Source organism: Beauveria bassiana (assembly GCF_000280675.1).
Source record: "Beauveria bassiana ARSEF 2860 unplaced genomic scaffold BBA_S00011, whole genome shotgun sequence".
Classification (NCBI taxonomy): Eukaryota; Fungi; Ascomycota; class Sordariomycetes; order Hypocreales; family Cordycipitaceae; genus Beauveria; species Beauveria bassiana.
In genome coordinates this window covers 60790-73542 of record NW_007930846.1, presented here as the reverse complement: position 1 = coordinate 73542, position 12753 = coordinate 60790, and the positions used below count along the sequence as shown (strand labels likewise).

At 51.7% G+C, this 12753-nt stretch overlaps 4 protein-coding genes across 4 annotated transcripts; 2 read left to right on the top strand and 2 right to left on the bottom strand.

Moving 5' to 3' along the window:
• Nucleotides 1-2069: 2069 nt before the first annotated feature.
• Nucleotides 2070-2921, top strand: BBA_04671 (ras-2 protein; the record flags this gene model as incomplete). Its single annotated transcript, XM_008599768.1, has 2 exons — nucleotides 2070-2174; nucleotides 2316-2921. 2 exons carry the CDS (start codon nucleotides 2070-2072, stop codon nucleotides 2919-2921), a joined length of 711 nt encoding a protein of 236 aa, XP_008597990.1.
• A 1820-nt stretch (nucleotides 2922-4741) lies between these two features.
• On the bottom strand, nucleotides 4742-6065 carry BBA_04670 (OPY2 protein; the record flags this gene model as incomplete). Its single annotated transcript, XM_008599767.1, has 2 exons — nucleotides 4742-5940; nucleotides 6017-6065. The coding sequence occupies 2 exons, from the start codon at nucleotides 6063-6065 to the stop codon at nucleotides 4742-4744; spliced, it is 1248 nt and encodes a 415-aa protein (XP_008597989.1).
• A 2926-nt stretch (nucleotides 6066-8991) lies between these two features.
• On the bottom strand, nucleotides 8992-10672 carry BBA_04669 (3-octaprenyl-4-hydroxybenzoate carboxy-lyase, putative; the record flags this gene model as incomplete). The annotated part of the gene is made up of 2 exons (XM_008599766.1): nucleotides 8992-9546; nucleotides 9596-10672. 2 exons carry the CDS (start codon nucleotides 10670-10672, stop codon nucleotides 8992-8994), a joined length of 1632 nt encoding a protein of 543 aa, XP_008597988.1.
• An 878-nt stretch (nucleotides 10673-11550) lies between these two features.
• Nucleotides 11551-11994, top strand: BBA_04668 (phenylacrylic acid decarboxylase, putative; the record flags this gene model as incomplete). The annotated part of the gene is made up of 1 exon (XM_008599765.1): nucleotides 11551-11994. The coding sequence occupies one exon, from the start codon at nucleotides 11551-11553 to the stop codon at nucleotides 11992-11994; it is 444 nt and encodes a 147-aa protein (XP_008597987.1).
• Nucleotides 11995-12753: the final 759 nt, after the last annotated feature.

Below are 12753 nucleotides of genomic sequence, written 5' to 3'. Positions count from 1 at the left end.
GAGAGAGAGAGAGAGAGAGAGAGAGGCTTGCCAGGGCGGGATGGGAAGGGCCGGAATGGTGTCGAATTATTATCGTCGAAAGATGTCGACAAGTGATGGTGTGGTGCCCGTGAGCGCCCGCTTATGCAGGAGGTGTTGAGAGTACTTAGTATTGTGGCAGGCCGGCCGGGGCCGTGTCTGCGTTTGAGCGCATGTTATTGTTTTGGCGTGTAGATATTAAAAGCGGTAATCCAATTGTCGAGACCCTTTATTCTGTTTCCATTTGGTTGCTCTGTCTCTTGTTTTGGCTTTATCTTGCTTGGATGGGAGAAATAAGCCACGAGCACCCCTGTCCGCGTGGCTTCTGCCAAGAGGACCCCCCGAGGCAGTGGGCAGGCGCGGAGACGGCCAACCGCGCTTTTTGCACCAACAGGGAGCTCCAGACCTGGGTCCAGAACCACGAGGGGCGGGGGTGGGATGAAATCTGGCGGCGCCGAGGAATAGACGACAAGATGAATTGCGAAGCCAATTGGCATGGCAGGGTCAATGATGGCAACAATTTCACGACGCTGGACTGGACAATATCAAGGTCGAGGGCGGTTCCATAATACTGATAGCTCTCAGCTAGAGCCCTGTACCGGGACGCCAGGTAGCGCTACCGGTGGACTGGGCCCCCGCCGCTGGAGCTTGCAGTGAGCGTTTTTACTGGAGAGAGGCGAGCAAAAGGCCCCCCTTGCCGGCGAGTCGCCCCCCTCCCTTGGGGCCTGTTGATCGCTGGGGCAAGTAGACGCAAGCTGCGCAGCCACGCATTCCTGGTCAGCGTGCGTTCCTATTTGGGTAGGGAAGACACGATGCAGACGAGCCATTCGGTGCTCGACGTCGGTAACAAGTCGGAAGCTTGGATAGTTGGAAATTGTGTTGGCTCTGCGGTTAATGTATTCCTTGCATCCGTACAAGAGGTACTTGGCTAGCGCCGCCACGGTCCACCTGGAGCGGCCGCATGATTTTGATTTGAGCGGTTGTTGTTGTCGGCGGGATTTATAGCGAGCGGTGCCGATGAATAAATACCCAAGCAACGTTGATGGGGGATGATGGAGCTTGGATCATGTACCCAAAAGTAGATATGCAGGAGAGAAAGATACATTGTCCTGTTCCTCTGGTTACCTTGTAGCTTTCTTAGCTTTTAATAATTACTTAGTGTACTGGTGCACCTCGGCAGGTGTCCTCCGCAGCAGGTCCAGCACCAGTGCCTCTGTTTAGTTGGGTGCCTTGGGTCGGTATCTAGATAGGTAAGGTAGGCAGGTAGGTATTTAGTTAGGTCGGTTGAAGTAGGTACCTTTACAGCAGCGTCTGCCGAGACAGGTACTTGTTTGTCTGCTCTCCTTCTTCTGCTTCTTCTTCTCCTCTCCTCTCCTGCCCGCCTACGCGCCTCTTTTCTTCTGCTTCATTCCTACCTAGGTACCTACCTACCTAGGTAGGCATGTATGTACCTTGCCTTGTTAGCCTCCATTTCCTCCCTACCAGGAGGTCTGCTTGCCTGCCTCTTCTTTTATTATTCATTCAAATTTATTTCCTCCATATTCGTATACGTACACAGGCTTGACAGGTACCTACCAAGCCGCTAGCTATTTAGCCTCCCTCTCCTCTCTAGCTCCTCTCTCGATTTTGACTGGCTGGCCACACCTTCCTTGCCTCTTCCCGCACCGCCGCGGCACATACACACACCCACAATCGCTCTTCACCATCCACCATTGACCTACCTTGCTTGACCCGTTCCCGCGTCCCTATTCCTCCCACCCAATCTCTTCTTTGAACTTTTCTTCGCGCTTCTTTTGCTTTATAGCCGCCTCATCTCTACTCTCTCGCTCTCTGTTTTCTGCTGCTCGTATCCTCGCCATCTCAATCTCTCTTTCCCCTCCTCCTCCTTCTCCTCCCGCTGACTGCGCTCTGTCCCCTCCCCCCTCAATTACTACCCGCCCAGATAGTCGCTGCTTGAACCCCTCCCCGCCCCAAGCACGCTTCCACCTTTGTCCACCTTCTTCGACCTCGACAACCACCACGAGCTCTTCAACCGCACCTAGTCGCCCATCATGGCGGGCCGAATGGTCTTGTACAAGCTTGTCGTCCTCGGTGACGGTGGTGTAGGCAAGACGGCCCTCACCATTCAGCTGTGTCTGCAACACTTTGTCGAGACTGTGAGTTTTGCGCCAATCCAACCCTTGCCTGCCTCATCCTTCTCGTCCTCCCTTTGAACCCCAATCACTCACCCATATTCTGTGCCCGCGCCTCAATGACGACGCCAAACCACTAACGGCTTACTCTCCCTTGCCCTCTAGTATGATCCTACAATTGAGGATCAATATCGAAAGCAGGTCGTCATCGACAGCCAACCCTGCATGCTCGAAGTCCTCGACACCGCTGGCCAGGAAGAATATACCGCCCTTCGCGACCAATGGATTCGCGACGGCGAGGGCTTCGTCCTCGTCTACAGCATCGCCTCTCGCTCCTCCTTTTCTCGCATCAAGCGATTCCATCATCAGATTCAGCGAGTCAAGGAGTCCTGCGCCTCCTCTCCCTCCTTTCCCGGCTCCCCCATATCCGCCGCCACCCCGCAACTGCCCGTTCCCATCATGCTTGTCGGCAACAAGAGCGATCGCGTTACCGAGCGCGAGGTATCCACGCAAGAGGGCCACGCCCTCGCCCGTGAACTTGGATGTGAGTTTGTCGAAGCCTCGGCCAAGAACTGTATCAATGTCGAAAAAGCATTCTACGATGTTGTCCGCGTCCTCCGTCGCCAGCGCCAGGCAGCTTCACGTCCCCAAGGCGCCGCCAGCGGCCGCAGCCGCACAGGAAACGGTGACATGGGCGGCCGCGACCGCGATTCTCACAAGTCGCGCCGCAAAGATGGTGAGAAGAGCAAGGGTCGATGTAGCATTTTATGAGAGATTCCATCCTATGACAGACTCGTTGTTTTCACCACCAGCTCGATATGTGCACACCATCACTACCGCCGCCGTCAATGGCGCTCCTCTCTCGCTCACTGCAATTCTGGCGGGCACGTCATCGCATCGCCTCGATTGTTTCATCATTACCACCACAGTTGTTGGTCTGGTAGACAGCAATAGATACGACGTTGCGCACAAAAAAAACGAGCGCTTCACAACTCCCTCTGCAACATATGAGGCCCAGCAATGACAATTGTCACTGCAGCCTCTCGAATCGGCGAACGGCGTACGAATATCAAAAAAAGAAAAGAAAGAGACAGACATATGATTTTTTTTTATTTTATATCGGGGCGCTGGGTTCTTATTAACGACATTTACGTATTACGTCTATTCGCCAAGGTTGGAAATGCTCTGCTTCTGCTATTCAGTAGCCATTTGTGTGGGAGCCCTCAGAAGGTCTTTCCCGCCTTTTCCTTGTTCTTGATCGGTCCTTTCTCCTCAACACGGCTATCCTCAATCGACCCTTTCTACTCTTTTCCTCTCACAAACCGATACATGACCGTGGTTGTTGGGACTGCATAATTTGAAGCAATGGGAGGTATCTGCGTTGTTTTTTTTTTTTGTCTGTTTTCTTCTCTTTCTTTTCCACGTCTATACTTGCACAGAAGAATGGTAAAAAAAAGCTGCAGAGCGACGGAATATATATTTGGTGGATGCCAAATGACAATTCACACATATTACAAAAGATGACAATTTTGGTTCACGTAGGCGTCATGATGTGTCTGACGATCAATACACACTCAATTGACTCATTTACTGCCATTTGCACCGCAAAGGATGCCGAGGGGAGTAGAATCCGAAAGAATCCGCAGAACAATCATGTTACAGAACAGCTCCAGCATCAGCAGCCACTTGGCAGGGGAAAAGCAGCTTGTTGCTTTGCAAGTGTGTGTGGGCATGCCACACTTGCTATTGTACCCGTCTTTGACTCTTTTGTCGTCCAATAAGCCCCAATGCCTAATGTTGCCTACTGGCAAAGGAAGCGCAAAGATGAGCGAATGGGGGGGGCGGTGGGCATGGAATTGAACCTGGCGCCACGAACCCATGCAAGCCACCAAAGCACATGGTTTTTAGTCCATTTTTCTTTATTATGATGTATTTTTTTACTCTCTCTCGTTTGTCCTCCCGTTTTATCAAGTCCACCAATATACCTACCCCCTGTCTGCGCCTCTTTTTTTGTTTTTTTTTCTAGAGAAAAATTAAATAAAAATTAAGGGTGCCGATTTTTGACTTTCAATACAACATGCATCCATCATGTTACCGTCGGAAAGAAAACCACAAAATAAAAAGTGTTGGGTATTCAACCCGCGGACAGGCACGGCAGACTGTGGCAAGTCGTGAGTGAAAAAGGAGACAAGCGGGAAAGGGACAGTAGGGTTCACAATGTTATCGTCTCTATTGAGGAAAAAAGGGTTAAAAGTTGCTGTACGAGGACCGCTAGATGCCCACCACAAAACGACGAAAAAAAAGTTTCGTCGCAGAAATAAGAAGAGAAGAAAGGGGAAACAAATGTTGACAGAAATAACGAGCATTTCCCGAACCACATCGGTAAAAATAAAGACTTTACTCCAACGGCATCAACACTGTCCGTATGGTCAAAAAGCGCCATACCCATTTTGTCCAGCTAATAAAAATGAAGGAAATCCGCCCTAGGAATGAGTTGAAAAGACACGAATTTGCCACGTGCCTTGATGTTATGAATGTTGTTGTGTTTGTACTTTTCTCGATTTTTTTCTGGTTTATGTTGCGATGCGTCGTTAATCCTTCGTAGCATGTTCGTCACCAAAAGGTCCGCCGCTAGTCTTGCTATTCCTTGCAGACTCGCCGTCGCCCTTTTCTTCCGTAATCGCCGCCAGGTTCGCAGCTCGCGGCGTAGCGCTGGGCGGGTCGGCAAACGGACTCGTGCCACGCGGCTCTGGCTCCTGGGCAATATGGATGGTGCCAATCTCGTCCGAGCTCTCCTTACTGCTCAGTGACTCGTTGGAAGACACGACCGACAGCGAGCTGCCTTCCTGCTTGGCGCCAATATCAATCTTCTTCAGTCCGCCGACCTTGACTACCTGAGCTCGGCCTTGCGTAGCCGTGTAGGTTGCGCCGACGCTAAAGTTGCTGGCGGTGCTCGCGGGTCGGTTGGGAGGACCAAATCGCTCCATGTCAATGGCGGGGACGGGAGGCGCATTGGCACCGGGCTTCACACTGACGACAGTGGGCTTGGCACGCATACCAGCCTGCGAGGCCGTCTGAATTTCGGCCTGTCTGCCGTAGATGGTCGACGCAATGCTGGCACGCGGGGCGTATGAGGTTCTATCCGTCGTCGCAGAGAAGCCAGAGTAGGTCGAATCACGCAGGTTTCCGGGCACAAAGAAGTGCTCGGAGCCATTGACTTCTCCGTTGTGATGGACAGGAATAGGAGGAACCGGGGGCACGAGTACATCTGGCGATGTTGGGGTCGCGCGGTTGGTGACTCCGGGAATGTAGGCAATCTGAATAATGTTGGAGGCACGGGTCAGGACGGTCGAGGCTATTGAGTGAACCGTGTGCGTAGATGCACGTCGGCCCAGGTTCGATTGGTCACACTTCTCGACACCCTGCGTTGGGGTACTGTCGGCTTCGTAGATGGAGATGTGGCGGTCGTCGAGGCGGCTGGCTCGCTTGGGCTTGATGAGGAATCGCCAAACCAGGTAGGTAAGGAGAGCAATGACAATGATGCCACCAATGACACCACCTGCTATAGGACCGGCACTAGGACCGTCGTGACCTTTGCTTGCGCTGTCGTTGCTTCCTCCGCCAGTGGTGCCATCGCTGGAACCGGTGACTCGGCAGAAGGCTTTCGGGCACTCGGTGCAGCTTTGTGTGGTGAAGCCGCAACTTTGTCCGGTCGGGCATGTTGGGCAAATGAGCTTTTCGCCCGCGCTGCAGCCGACACAGTTGTCTTGACGGACGACAAGTTTGGCGGCTATTGGGCGAGTTAACATTTTGCGCTGAGATGAACGCATTGGGGGTGGAGGTAGGATGCCCTGCAGAAAGCTTACAGTAGTTGAGAAAAGACAGATCTCGCGCAGGAGACATGTCGCCTGCCATGTCCGCCATGTATCAAGGCACCGCTGCTGGTATGTTGTTTGAAGAAGACTGCGTCGGTGGAACGTCGGGCTGACAAGTGTCACGATTGTGTGTTTCGGAGCGGAGTCGGGGTACTTCAGATGCGAAATCTGATGGGAAAGTCGCTGATGTGATAACTGAGGCGTTGTGTTTTCGATAAAAATGAAGGGCAAAGATACGCCGAGTCGAGAATGAAGAGAAAGAGACGTAGAAGTCGGCCAGCGATCGAAAGGCGTGAGAAAGAAGGGGTTGATGGAACGAGCGTGCGCAGAGACTAGCTCTGGTAGAATGTGTGAAAGAAAAGAGAAAAATCGGCTCGGATATCAAGCGACAGACATAGTGTCTATATCGGAAGTCGACCAGAATGATTTGCCGGGAGACGGCAGATGAAGATGGTTTCCGATGGTTGCTGTGTTGGATGAGATAGATTGAGGAGGAGAGGAGCAAGTTGGGGCACCTGCGAAGGGACGGGCAGAGCGGCGGCCAGGCACATGGACACAGCATGACGAGCAGCGTTCAGTTGCTGAAGATGGCTCATTTTCAACGCTGGGGGCCAGGGGTAAAACGACGCTATTACCCAAAGTAGACTAGACTTTCCCGACTTAATCTATGCACGTTGTTACGCACGGTGCGCTACGAGCTGCGTCAGCTAAAAGATACTACGAAGTGCAGCCATTACTAGCAGACTACTAGAGAGATGTACAGTAAGCAGGATAAAGTAGGATGGCTTGGCGAGTCTCGTTCCAGAACCACAGTGATGCAGACAAATAGCGCACTGTGCTTAATCCCCACCACGCCAGCAGATGCGCAGGCCCAGCAATTTATTTACAGTGCCCTTCCCGCCAGTCTGCAACGGCTGGTCCGTTGGAGCCCATGGCAGGCACAGACAACGGCATCGCCGTCAGGTGCCTTATTTAATTTCAGCCGCCAGCGAGTAAAAACGCAGCGAGCAGCATTTCTTGTGTGTCGCGCTATCCAGCCTGCAACAATATATAAAATGGGAGAGAAAATAACGGCTCCAACAGTCAACAGAGCATGGCACTTGGATGTAGTCGTGGCGTCATATTTTTTTGGTTGCCGTCGTAAAGGCAGCCACGTCAATGCTTCTGTTGCACAACACGAAGGCATGCATTCCACGGACCTCCACTACACGGGGACTTGCGCCGCATCAGCGCTCGCTTGAGGCGGAATTGCATTGCTGATGTTGACGCGAAGTGGATTCTTGATGATGTTGTTCGTAGTTTTGGTTTTCCTCGTTTTTCGTCGACTCCACGTCTGGTGTGTTGCTGTTCCTTGCAATTCTCGTTGACCCAGTCATCACTCGCTCTGAGCGTGCATACACAGCCGGCCTAAATACGAGTTTGCATCTCTTGCGGCGCAAGCCGGTAGTTACGCCAGAATCCCCAGAACACAAGACGGCTGAGACAGAAATGCACAGATTAGTCAGCCGAGCTATTCGTGTTTACTTTGACAAACGAATCTGCAGGTTAGGTGTTGATGAGGAGACTGCAAACATTTATATGAATTAGCCAGCGGATTGGCCAAAACTCTCCTCACATAGCTCTCCCCACTGCGTCTGAAACGTGCTACTGCCGCTTCAAATGGCCGTAACACCCGCGTGGGTCACGGCATCGCAAAGACGGCGATCTCGGCATCCAGCAACATAACTGAGCTGTCGCCTGGGGATGCATAAATCGCCATCACATTACAACATGTACGCGCGTTGTGCGACCATGGTGGCATTCATAGTGAATAGTGGGTGCACAGTCGGAGGTCGAGTCACCAGCGCCAACATTCCTACCCTGCAGAACATCTCTGATTTCTACATTTCTAGATCAATTGATTATTTCTGCACGGTGCAAACTGTTCAAATGACGAAAGAACCATCGAATGTGGACAGCCGCCCTACGTTGTCGATATTCGAATGTCATGGCTTGCGTGCACACGCCTTTCGCTATGTCTCGCGCCGAGCGTCGTTTGTGTCACGATCTGTCAACCTCGGTGAGATATGGTCAAGGGCGAGTCGACTACGGCAGCCACTGCGGACATATGGGTTCCTATTTCACGGCTACACGTGCCACACACCCACTCTTCGAGTTAGGTGTTAGATAGTATCACAGCTAAGCCTATAGAATACATTAATTTTAACACTAAATAATTAATTCTAAGAAATAGGTAAAAAAAAAAAAAAAAAATAATCCTTACTAGTATCTAGATCTCTACTGATCAATCTAAGTGATAGTTTCACTAATTACTCTTGATGAGACCTTATAGTGATAGATACTGCTTATTACTACCTTATAGCAATCAACCTAACTTACTACCTAAGAAACAGACCAACTATAGACTAGGATTAAGCTATCGTTATACTTACCTAGGCCTAATAGAACTTAATATTATAAATAGGGAAAATAGCAAAACTTATTATAACTATAGTAAAACTAGACATTTTATTTAATAACTTTTTAGGGCCTTCTCCTTTTCTATAACCACACCTCGCCTGATATATCTAGTTTCATTTTAACATAGCTAAGTAAGCTGCATCGCGGGCTAACTCCAGTTAGGTCGCCAGAAAAAACGAAGCTCTAGGGAATAAATAGTTATAGTCAAAGCCAAATACTTCCACCCCAGCTGCGGCGGCCACAGGGGCCCAAACACGACAGGTTGAGCAACTGGGATATAGTCGTGACTATCTGGAGGGACAAGGATCTACGGCAAAGTACCAGAGCTGGGAATGCAGCAGGCGACTTATATTGCAACGGAGAAGTATAATGAAGAGAAATAAAACCGGGCTACGGGCGCTTCAATAAGACTGTCACGATGCGTAACCGAAGTTCCCAGGCAGGCAGATGATGTAAACGATGTTTGTCAATCTTTCCACTATTTCCCCGCAGCAGTTGGCCACCCCTCATGTCGACTTGGACGGTGATTCAACCTCAGCAAATCCCATCACAGTCCAGTTTGACCTGACCCGTTCCTTGACCTCTTCTGGATAGCTTCTCTCAAACTCACACCCTCTAAAGCTAGTCTTGCCCTCGTACTCCATTGGGAAAAGACAGTCCGATACCACCTTCCCACCCCGGGTCGGATTCCCCCTTCCATGTGACATGTACGGTGTGAGAGGGAGGACGGGAATATCTTCAAATAGGTACTCATCTTGACCGGGGCGACAGCGCGTCGCCAACGCCCACATGATATCCTTGAAATCTCTAACATTCACATCGTGCCCAAAGAGCATGATGCGGTTCATCAACATGGCACTCTTGTCATTGAACACCAAATTGCCAATCTTGTTGCAAAATTCTTTAGATGTTGTGCGCAGCTCCGCAAGCTTCTTGACATCGACTTTCAAAGCACACCACGTCGCATAGGTTTCAAGCGGAGCGAACGCGTCGATTACCGGGAACCCATGCTGCCGGAGCAACTGCAAGAGCTCCTCCGAAGCCATGGACGCCGTCACATGCTATATTGCGTAAGAAACGATAACAAATTGTCTCAATTGCCAAACTTACAGATTCATCGGTTATTTTGCCAGGAACAGAGACGGGCAGAATAGCGTCGTCCCGGTAGGTTATAGCATTGACCGTGAAAAGCGGCTGCATATGCTGGTCGCCGCTGAAGTGCAGGCCGAGGTAGTCCTCAAACGGACCCTCCGGGGCCTTGTCTCGGAAGGAAAAGGTGCCCTCCATGACGATTTCGCTATTGGCGGGAACAAGCAGATCGCTCAGCTCACATTTCACCACGTCCAGCGGCTGGCCTACCATGGCACCAACGTACTCGGCTTCCGATATGCCTTGGGGAACGGGACACGCCGCAACGACGCTGGCCGCGGGCGGGACGCCAAACGCCAGCGCCCACGAGACTTCGGTCTTGCCCTTCTTCAACCACATGTCTCTGATGACGGAGTTGTGCTGCCCCGATCCCACGAGGCACACGAGCCGTCTGCTGTCGTGGATCATGCCTCTGAAAATGGACCAATTTGTCCACTTGCCATCTGGGCTTTGGAGGACATGCACTCCGTACGTCTGTAGGTACTTGCCCGCATCGCCCTGGTGGAGCTTTGGAGCCGGGAGTTTGTGCAAATCAATGTCGTCGCCAAAGATTTTGTGCTGCTTACACGGTCCGGTGGACAAGATTCGCGGCGGAATCGGTGGCCGATTCTTTGCTTCCTGGCTTCTTTGTAGAATGTCTTTCCAGCTAGAGTCTGGTGGCAAGCCAAACGACCGGGCTATCCGCCCGTACTTTTCTTTCTCACGGCTTCGAAGGCTCGCGGCGTTGCCAAACATTCGCCACAGGCCATTTTTAGCTCCCTTTACGCTGTTGAATAGAGGTGCTTTGCCGTTTACTTCACTCACACGCCTGACTATGGCACCAACCTCGAGGTGCGGGTCGACTTGTTCATTTATCTCTGCGAGATCGCCGTCGGCGCGTAGCACATCGACGAATGTGCGAAAGTCGAGCTGTGCGGCGACGTGAGCCGGCTGGGAAGACAGGGTGCTTTGGGTGCGATATGCTGACCTGGCGAGTGGTTGGACGATGAGCAAATGCGCGCATGGGCGACTGACTCTGCTGGTGAAGACGAACGCCATGGCGAGCAATGGTCAAAATTCAGAGTTGAGTCCCTGGTTCGTTCGCCGGCTACAATACATAGCTGTACGAAAACTCGATTTTCAGGTTTTAGACTCCCTAGAAAAGTCATTGACTCTCATTCCAGAGGAGCCGAGCGACTAAAAGGTGAGGCGGAACTTCCGAAACTCATTCCGAGCCTTGTGTCACGTAGCGCCGGACTGAGTTTCTTGGGTCGCAGCACGTACCCAAATCCAAACTCAAAATGTTGGACTGGATTTCGGTCATCAATGAGATCATCTTGACTGCATTACATGGTGTCCTTCCGGGGACCCCGGGTGAAATTACAGATCAATTCGGACCATGATCCGTCGCCCGGAGGAAAGCGGGGCTGAAGCCGAGGGGGCTCCGCCAGCAACTTGCCGTCCATCAGCATACATGGAAGAAGCTCTTGGATAACCAACTTGGATTTAGAAACACCGTAGAAAATACAAGCTATCGAAGGAGCGTTTTCCAAAACAAGTTATACCGAGCACTTCTCACAAGCATTTGAATTGGCATTGCATTAAGACACCGCACCACCATGACCAGCATCCATGCCCGCAGGAGCCTGATTCACCGTCTGAGTCCATGTTTAATGCGCCCAACCAGACCAGCAGACCACTTCAGCACCAAGTAAAATAGCACACGGTCAAAGGATAACACAAAGAAACCACAGCAACACGAGAACCAAGCCCCGAGTCCTTCAACACAGCAACCCTTGGGGGAAACAAGGCCGCGCCGCATCGTCGTAGGCATCACCGGCGCCACGGGAACCGTATACGCCACCCGAATCCTCTCCATACTCCACCAGCAAGGCGTCGAGACACACCTCGTCATAAGCAAATGGGCCCTCGCAACAATGAAGTACGAGACGAAGCTATCCGAGGCAGACATTCACGCCCTCGCCAGCAGGAGCTACGTCGTCAAGAACCTCTCCGCCCCCATTGCATCAGGCTCCTTCCAGCACGACGGCATGATCATCGTGACCTGCAGCATGAAGACGTTAGCGGCGGTGCGAACGGGCTTCTGCGACGATTTGATCTCCCGCGCAGCCGACGTCACTCTCAAGGAGGGCCGGAAACTCCTCCTCGCCGTGCGCGAGACGCCCCTGAGCGATGTGCACCTCGACAATATGCTGTTTCTGCGGCGCGCGGGGGCTGTCATATTTCCACCCGTTCCTGCCTTTTACACGCGGCCGAAAAGCATGGATGACCTGGTGGACCAGACCGCTGGGAGGATGCTGGACTCCATGGGACTGTTTACGGGCGGATTCAAGCGCTGGGACGGGTTTGAGAGGGACTGAGCTTGTTGTTGTATACCGATGGGTGGGTAGAAGGCTTTTGTATTAAAGTAGTTATAGATGCTTGTTCCACATTATTTCTTAAAAAATTTCAAGTTTGGTTTTCCAAGAAAAAGTCGTCATTCTCACAGAATGGCCAAATGCGCCCATATCGACTCCGCCCATCCGGACTGCATGTCTGCACTAGGAATGGGACCCAACCCAGCCCCATAAGCTGCTGCAACGGCGTAATTAGCGAACGATAGGTTCAGGTCCGGGCAGAACTGGTCCGGCAAGGCGCATTCTCTTCCTCTGCGACCCATCCTCATTACCGTCTGTGAATACCCTCTTCTGGCCATCTTGTCCCTCTAGCAAACCCAAATTGAGAAGAATACCGCGCATCTCAGAGAGTCATTTAAGAAGTCTACCCGAGGCGCGCGATATCTAGGCTAGGGTTGCTGTGCACTAGAGAAGGTATGAAAGTGTGCGCAAAGGCCGCATGCAAGCGCGTATACCATCGAATTAGCGCGGACAGACATCTCAATTCAGCCTGATGTGCAAATGCGAAAAAAAAAAATCCAAGAATATCCATCAGGATGCGACATGACGGTGACACGCAGAGGCTGACAGCTGGCAGCGTGCAGTGAGCACCGCCGCAGTCGAGGAGCACGAGGAGCCACACAAAGAAGCCTGTAATCCCGGCTTGCTCCAGGTTGCTATTTTTGGGCATAGCTTGTGTTCCTAGACGGGTCCACAAAAGCTGCGTGGCCTTGAATTTCTGTT